This window comes from Salvelinus namaycush, unplaced genomic scaffold (assembly GCF_016432855.1).
Source record: "Salvelinus namaycush isolate Seneca unplaced genomic scaffold, SaNama_1.0 Scaffold3177, whole genome shotgun sequence".
In the NCBI taxonomy this organism is placed as follows: domain Eukaryota; kingdom Metazoa; phylum Chordata; class Actinopteri; order Salmoniformes; family Salmonidae; genus Salvelinus; species Salvelinus namaycush.
Genome location: NW_024060094.1, coordinates 17546 through 26710, shown reverse-complemented (window position 1 = coordinate 26710; position 9165 = coordinate 17546). Strand labels below are relative to the sequence as shown.

The window sequence follows — 9165 nt, the reverse complement described above, 5'->3', positions numbered from 1 at the left end:
CTGAGTATCTCTCCTCTAGACATAGTCCTGTGTTGTTCTACCTGAGTATCTCTCCTTCAGACATAGTCCTGTGTTGTTCTACCTGAGTATATCTCCTCCAGACATAGTCCTGTGTTGTTCTACCTGAGTATCTACTCCTCCAGACATAGTCCTGTGTTGTTCTACCTGAGTATCTCTCCTCCAGACATAGTCCTGTGTTGTTCTACCTGAGTATCTACTCCTCTAGACATAGTCCTGTGTTGTTCTACCTGAGTATCTCTCCTCCAGACATAGTCCTGTGTTGTTCTACCTGAGTATCTCTCCTCCAGACATAGTCCTGTGTTGTTCTACCTGAGTATCTACTCCTCTAGACATAGTCCTGTGTTGTTCTACCTGAGTATCTACTCCTCCAGACATAGTCCTGTGTTATTCTACCTGAGTATCTACTCCTCCAGACATAGTCCTGTGTTGTTCTACCTGAGTATCTCTCCTCCAGACATAGTCCTGTGTTGTTCTACCTGAGTATCTCTCCTCCAGACATAGTCCTGTGTTGTTCTACCTGAGTATCTACTCCTCCAGACATAGTCCTGTGTTGTTCTACCTGAGTATCTCTCCCCTAGACATAGTCCTGTGTTGTTCTACCTGAGTATCTCTCCTCCAGACATAGTCCTGTGTTGTTCTACCTGAGTATCTACTCCTCCAGACATAGTCCTGTGTTGTTCTACCTGAGTATCTACTCCTCCAGACATAGTCCTGTGTTGTTCTACCTGAGTATCTACTCCTCCAGACATAGTCCTGTGTTGTTCTACCTGAGTATCTCTCCTCTAGACATAGTCCTGTGTTATTCTACCTGAGTATCTCTCCTCCAGACATAGTCCTGTGTTATTCTACCTGAGTATCTCTCCTCTAGACATAGTCCTGTGTTATTCTACCTGAGTATCTCTCCTCCAGACATAGTCCTGTGTTGTTCTACCTGAGTATCTACTCCTCTAGACATAGTCCTGTGTTGTTCTACCTGAGTATCTCTCCTCTAGACATAGTCCTGTGTTGTTCTACCTGAGTATCTCTCCTCCAGACATAGTCCTGTGTTATTCTACCTGAGTATCTCTCCTCCAGACATAGTCCTGTGTTGTTCTACCTGAGTATCTACTCCTCCAGACATAGTCCTGTGTTGTTCTACCTGAGTATCTCTCCTCCAGACATAGTCCTGTGTTGTTCTACCTGAGTATCTCTCCTCTAGACATAGTCCTGTGTTGTTCTACCTGAGTATCTACTCCTCTAGACATAGTCCTGTGTTGTTCTACCTGAGTATCTCTCCTCCAGACATAGTCCTGTGTTGTTCTACCTGAGTATCTACTCCTCTAGACATAGTCCTGTGTTGTTCTACCTGAGTATCTCTCCTCTAGACATAGTCCTGTGTTGTTCTACCTGAGTATCTACTCCTCTAGACATAGTCCTGTGTTATTCTACCTGAGTATCTCTCCTCCAGACATAGTCCTGTGTTGTTCTACCTGAGTATCTCTCCTCCAGACATAGTCCTGTGTTGTTCTACCTGAGTATCTACTCCTCTAGACATAGTCCTGTGTTGTTCTACCTGAGTATCTACTCCTCCAGACATAGTCCTGTGTTGTTCTACCTGAGTATCTCTCCTCCAGACATAGTCCTGTGTTGTTCTACCTGAGTATCTCTCCTCCAGACATAGTCCTGTGTTGTTCTACCTGAGTATCTCTCCTCCAGACATAGTCCTGTGTTGTTCTACCTGAGTATCTCTCCTCCAGACATAGTCCTGTGTTGTTCTACCTGAGTATCTACTCCTCTAGACATAGTCCTGTGTTGTTCTACCTGAGTATCTACTCCTCTAGACATAGTCCTGTGTTGTTCTACCTGAGTATCTCTCCTCCAGACATAGTCCTGTGTTGTTCTACCTGAGTATCTCTCCTCCAGACATAGTCCTGTGTTGTTCTACCTGAGTATCTCTCCTCCAGACATAGTGGACATCAAGCCAGCCAACATGGAGGAGCTAACTGAGGTGATAACAGCAGCAGAGTTCCATCCTCACCACTGTCACCTGTTTGTCTACAGTAGCAGTAAGGGAACTCTACGTCTCTGTGACATGAGGGCCTCGGCACTTTGCGACAAACACACCAAACGTGAGTTGAGGACATACGGGAATACAAAAGCGATTGCTGTCAGTCTCTAAATTATGGGTATTTAAATCTTACTCTTCCAGGTCCAGAGGATGACTACTGCTGATTCTGTTCTGCCTGTTAATTAATTGCAACCACGTGTTGTCCCAGGTCTAAATCAGCCCTTCATTTAAATCAGCAGTAGAACTGGCTTCCACCCACATGGTGTCCCAGGTCTAAATCAGCCCTTCATTTCAATCAGCTGTAGAACTGGCTTCCACCCACATGGTGTCCCAGGTCTAAATCAGCCCTTCATTTCAATCAGCTGTAGAACTGGCTTCCACCCACATGGTGTCCCAGGTCTAAATCAGCCCTTCATTTCAATCAGCAGTAGAACTGTCTTCCACCCACATGGTGTCCCAGGTCTAAATCAGCCCTTCATTTCAATCAGCTGTAGAACTGGCTTCCAACCACATGGTGTCCCAGGTCTAAATCAGTCCTTCATTTAAATCAGGAGTAGAACTGTCTTCCACCCACATGGTGTCCCAGGTCTAAATCAGCCCTTCATTTAAATCAGCAGTAGAACTGGCCTCAGGTCCAGATTGAAATTTACCCCCCTAAATTGTGATATCCATCTCTCCTCTTCTCTACACTCCTCTCTCCTCCCACTCTCCCTTCATCTCCTCTCCTCATCTCTCCCCTCGTCTCCTCTACCTCTCCTCTCCCCTCTCTCCTCCCCTCTCTTCATCTCTCCACTCTCATCTCCCTCTCCTCCCTATCTCCCCTCTCCTCTCCCCTCTCCTCTCCCTTTCCTCTCCTCTCCCCTCCCTCCTCTCATCTCCCCTCATCTCCTCTCCCTCCTCCCCTCTACTCTCCTCTCCCCTCGTCTCCTCTCTCCTCCCCATCTCCTCTCCTCCCTGTCTCCTCTCCATTGTCTTTTCTCATCTCCACCTCCCTCTCTCTCTTCCTCCAGTCTTTGAGGAACCAGAGGACCCAGGAAGTCGTTCATTCTTCTCTGAGATCGTGTCGTCGGTGTCGGATGTGAAGTTCAGTCACAACGGGCGGTACCTGCTGACCAGGGATTACCTGACGGCCAAGGTGTGGGACTTACACATGGAGAAAGGCCCTGTCGAAACCTACCAGGTCAGCCCGCTAAACACACACACACACACACACTAGGCACACGCAGAAACACACATGCATGTACACACACACACATTAAATGAATGGCTTGGAAAATTCTGTCAACACTCTCTCCTTCCCTCTCCCTCTCTCCTTCTCTCCTTCCCTTCTTCTCTCATGTCTGTCTCTCTGTAGGTTCATGACTACCTGAGGACTAAGCTGTGCTCTCTGTACGAGAACGACTGCATATTTGACAAGTTCGAGTGTGTCTGGAACAGCTCCGACAGGTGTGTGCATCTTCGTCTACTCTGAGACTTTATCCCACAGATAAATCAATCCCAGAGAAGAGCTTTGTCTACTCTGAGACTTTATCCCACAGATAAATCAATCCCAGAGAAGAGCTTGGTCTACTCTGAGACTTTATCCCACAGATAAATCAATCCCAGAGAAGAGCTTCGTCTACTCTGAGACTTTATCCCACAGATAAATCAATCCCAGAGAAGAGCTTCGTCTACTCTGAGGCTTTATCCCACAGATAAATCAATCCCAGAGAAGAGCTTTGTCTACTCTGAGGCTTTATCCCACAGATAAATCAATCCCAGAGAAGAGCTTTGTCTACTCTGAGACTTTATCCCACAGATAAATCAATCCCAGAGAAGAGCTTCGTCTACTCTGAGGCTTTATCCCACAGATAAATCAATCCCAGAGAAGAGCTTCGTCTACTTTGAGACTTTATCCCACAGATAAATCAATCCCAGAGAAGAGCTTTGTCTACTCTGAGACTTTATCCCACAGATAAATCAAATCCCAGAGAAGAGCTTGGTCTACTCTGAGACTTTATCCCACAGATAAATCAATCCCAGAGAAGAGCTTCGTCTACTCTGAGGCTTTATCCCACAGATAAATCAATCCCAGAGAAGCGCTTCGTATACTCTGAGACTTTATCCCACAGATAAATCAAATCCCAGAGAAGAGCTTGGTCTACTCTGAGACTTTATCCCACAGATGAATCAATCCCAGAGAAGAGCTTTGTCTACTCTGAGGCTTTATCCCACAGATAAATCAATCCCTTCTCTCCTTCCCTCTCTCCATCTTTCCTCCTCTTCCTGTCACAACTCTACCCTTCCCTCTCTCCATCTCTCCTCCTCTTCCTGTCCCAACCCCATCCTTCCCTCTCTCCATTGCTCCTCCTCTTCCTGTCCCAACCACCCTTCCCTCTCTCCATCTCTCCTCCTCTTCCTGTCCCAACCCCATCCTTCCCTCTCTCCATTGCTCCTCCTCTTCCTGTCCCAACCCCATCCTTCCCTCTCTCCATCGCTCCTCCTCTTCCTGTCCCAACCCCACGCTTCCCTCTCTCCATCTCTCCTCCTCTTCCTGTCCCAACCTCACTCTTCCCTCTCTCCATCGCTCCTCCTCTTCCTGTCCCAACTCTTCCTTTTCTTCTCCCTCTCTTTGTCCCTCTTTCATTCCCCCCTTCCATCTTCTCTCCTCCTTCTACTACCTCTCTCTCTCCTCCTCTCCCTCCTCCTCTCCCCTCTCATCAGCGTGATAATGACGGGGGCGTACAACAGCTTCTTCCGGATGTTTGACAGGGAGACGGGGCGGGGCGTGACCCTGGAGGTAAGCATATATACAAACACACAAGCTGCTAACGTAAGTCGCTAACGTAAGTCGCTAACGTAACTCGCTAACGTAACTCACAAAGGTAAGTCGTTAACGTAAGTCGCTAACGTAAGCCGCTAACGTAAGTCGCTAACGTAAGCCGCTAACGTAAGCCGCTAACGTAAGTCGCTAACGTAAGCCGCTAACGTACGCCGCTAACGTACGCCGCTAACGTAAGTCGCTAACGTAAGTCGCTAACGTAAGCCGCTAACGTAAGCCGCTAACGTAAGTCGGTAACGTAAGCCGCTAACGTAAGTCGCTAACGTAAGCCGCTAACGTAAGTCGCTAACGTAAGTCGCTAACGTACGCCGCTAACGTACGCCGCTAACGTACGCCGCTAACGTACGCCGCTAACGTACGCCGCTAACGTACGCCGCTAACGTAAGTTGCTAACGTAAGTCGCTAACGTAAATCGCTAACGTAAGCCGCTAACGTTAGCCGCTAACGTAAGTCGCTAACGTAAGTCTCTAACGTAAGTCACTAACGTAACTCGCTAACGTAAGTCGCTAACGTAAGCCGCTAACGTAAGCCGCTAACGTAAGTCGCTAACGTAAATCGCTAACGTAAGCCACTAACGTTAGCCGCTAACGTAAGTCGCTAACGTAAGTCTCTAACGTAAGTCGCTAACGTAACTCGCTAACGTAAGTCGCTAACGTAAGCCGCTAATGTAAGCCGCTAACGTAAGTCGCTAACGTAAGTCTCCGTGCTACTGAAATCCCAGTGTGGAGAACTGCTGGCTGATGATGTCACCAGGTCTAATCTGATCAGAGGAAAATAATGAAACGACTTTCTGGTCCAGATTTCAATTTTCCCGCTCTAAACGTGTCCTCTCTTTCTCTCCTCTCTCCTCTCCTCTCTCTCTACCCTCCCTGGAGGCGTGGCGAGAGACCAGTAAGCCGCGAGCTGTACTGCGGACGCGACGGATCTACACCGGGGGCAAGCGTCGTCGCGGCGACGTGGGGGTGGACAGTCTGGACTTCACTAAGAAGATCCTCCACATGGCCTGGCACCCCGAGGAGAACATCATCGCCATAGCCTCCACCAACAACCTCTACATCTTCCAGGACCGGGTCAGCCCCGACACACATGGTCCAGACCTGGGTTCAAATACCATTTAGCACCGGGTCAGCCCCGACACACAGGGTCCAGACCTGGGTTCAAATACCATTTAGCACCGGGTCAGCCCCGACACACAGGGTCCAGACCTGGGTTCAAATACCATTTAGGTCCATTTAGGACAGGGTCCAGACACAGACACAGGAACAGTATTGAGAAGTAGTCGTTAAACACACACAGGCACACACACACACACACACACACGGGCACACACACACACACACGGGCACACACACACACACGGGCACACACACACACACAGGCACGCACACACACACACACACAGGCACGCACACACACACGGGCACGCACACACACACGGGCACACACACACACACGGGCACACACACACACACACACACGGGCACACGCATTGATTGTTGGACATAAATTGAAAGGAAATAACAAGAACATCAGAGACTAGTCCCTCCATGGAAAGAGTTGGACAGGCCTGAGATCAGTCTATAAGGTGAATGAGTTGGACAGGCCTGAGATCAGTCTATAAGGTGAATGAGTTGGACAGGCCTGAGATCAGTCTATATGGTGAATGAGTTGGACAGGCCTGAGATCAGTCTATAAGGGGAATGAGTTGGACAGGCCTGAGATCAGTCTATAAGGGGAAAGAGTTGGACAGGCCTGAGATCAGTCTATAAGGTGAATGAGTTGGACAGGCCTGAGATCAGTCTATAAGGTGAATGAGTTGGACAGGCCTGAGATCAGTCTATAAGGTGAATGAGTTGGACAGGCCTGAGATCAGTCTATAAGGGGAAAGAGTTGGACAGGCCTGAGATCAGTCTATAAGGTGAATGAGTTGGACAGGCCTGAGATCAGTCTATAAGGGGAATGAGTTGGACAGGCCTGAGATCAGTCTATAAGGTGAATGAGTTGGACAGGCCTGAGATCAGTCTATAAGGTGAATGAATTGAACAGGCCTGAGATCAGTCTATAAGGTGAATGAGTTGGACAGGCCTGAGATCAGTCTATAAGGGGAATGAGTTGGACAGGCCTGAGATCAGTCTATAAGGGGAAAGAGTTGGACAGGCCTGAGATCAGTCTATAAGGTGAATGAGTTGGACAGGCCTGAGATCAGTCTATAAGGGGAATGAGTTGGACAGGCCTGAGATCAGTCTATAAGGGGAATGAGTTGGACAGGCCTGAGATCAGTCTATAAGGGGAAAGAGTTGGACAGGCCTAAGTTCGCCATCTAAGGTGTCTAAAGACAGAGGAAGGTGGTGAGTGTGTGTGTGTGTGTGTGTATGTGTGTGTGTGGATCCAATCACTGTTTGTATTGTTGTTTAAGTCAACAGCACGTCACTAGACGTCCCGTTTAACGGATTCCCTTTATGATCACAACACCTCAGCACACCTGGTTACACCGGACACCTTTACACACAGCTGGTGAGAGTGGACACTTCTGGACACCTGGTGACACATCTGGGCACTTCTGGACACCTGGTGACCCATCTGGATGAATCTAGACACCTGGTGACCCATCTGGATGAATCTAGACACCTGGTGACCCATCTGGATGAATCTAGACACCTGGTGACCCATCTGGATGAATCTAGACACCTGGTGACCCATCTGGATGAATCTAGACACCTGGTGACCCATCTGGATGAATCTAGACACCTGGTGACCCATCTGGGCACATCTAGACACCTGGTGACCCATCTGGATGAATCTAGACACCTGGTGACCCATCTGGATGAATCTAGACACCTGGTGACCCATCTGGATGAATGCAGACATCTGGTGACCCATCTGGATGAATTCAGACACCTGGTAACCCATCTGGATGAATCTAGACACCTGGTGACCCATCTGGATGCATTTAGACACCTGGTGACCCATCTGGATGAATATAGACACCTGGTGACCCATCTGGATGAATCTAGACACCTGGTGACCCATCTGGGCACATCTAGACACCTGGTGACCCATCTGGATGAATCTAGACACCTGGTGACCCATCTGGATGAATTCAGACACCTGGTGACACCTGGACAAGCTGATCCTAGATCTGTGCCTAAGGGCAACTTCTACCCCGAGTTACTAAATCACTTATGCTTCCATCCATCCACTCACATAGGCTCTGACCCAAATGGACCCTATTCCCTATATAGTGCACTACTTTTGACCTGGGGCCATAAGGCTCTGGTCAGAAGTAGTGCCCTATAAACGGGAATACTAGGTTGATCATATTCTCATGTCCTCCACCATGTTCTGTAAATACTGTCTGTCTGTCTGTCTAACCTAGTTATCTCAGTGGTCAACCCTTACATAGAGTCAGATCTACAGTGGGGAGAACAAGTATTTGATACACTGCCGATTTTGCAGGTTTTCCTACTTACAAAGCATGTAGAGGTCTGTAATTTTTTATCATAGGTACACTTCAACTGTGAGAGACGGAATCTAAAACAAAAATCCAGAAAATCACATTGTATGATTTTAAGTAATTAATTTGCATTTTATTGCATGACATAAGTATTTGATACATCAGAAAAGCAGAACTTAATATTTGGTACAGAAACCTTTGTTTGCAATTACAGAGATCATACTTTTCCTGTTATTCTTGACCAGGTTTGCACACACTGTAGCAGGGATTCTGGCCCACTCCCCCATATAGACCTTCTCCAGATCCTTCAGGTTTCGGGGCTGTCGCTGGGCAATACGGACTTTCAGCTCCCTCCAAAGATTTTCTATTGGGTTCAGGTCGTGTAGTTCTGGGCTGATCCCTCACCTTCCTCATGATCATTGATGCCCCACGAGGTGAGATCTTGCATGGAGCCCCAGACCGAGGGTGATTGACCGTCATCTTGAACTTCTTCCATTTTCTAATAATTGCGCCAACAGTTGTTGCCTTCTCACCAAGCTGCTTGCCTATTGTCCTGTAGCCCATCCCAGCCTTGTGCAGGTCTACAATTTTATCCCTGATGTCCTTACACAGCTCTCTGGTCTGGGCCATTGTGGAGAGGTTGGAGTCTGTTTGATTGAGTGTGTGGACAGGTGTCTTTTATACAGGTAACGAGTTCAAACAGGTGCAGTTAATACAGATAATGAGTGGAGAACAGGAGGGCTTCTTAAAGAAAAACTAACAGGTCTGTGAGAGCCGGAATTCTTACTGGTTGGTAGGTGATCAAATACTTATGTCATGCAA

General features: G+C 47.9%; 1 protein-coding gene across 1 annotated transcript; it reads left to right on the top strand.

The window, feature by feature from the left end:
* Positions 1 to 1964: 1964 nt before the first annotated feature.
* Positions 1965 to 6171, top strand: LOC120039999 (serine/threonine-protein phosphatase 2A 55 kDa regulatory subunit B gamma isoform-like; the record flags this gene model as incomplete). Its single annotated transcript, XM_038985321.1, has 5 exons — positions 1965 to 2129; positions 3079 to 3248; positions 3423 to 3514; positions 4772 to 4847; positions 5765 to 6171. Coding segments are annotated over 5 exons (746 nt in total), but the record flags the coding sequence as incomplete, so codon positions are not given.
* Positions 6172 to 9165: the final 2994 nt, after the last annotated feature.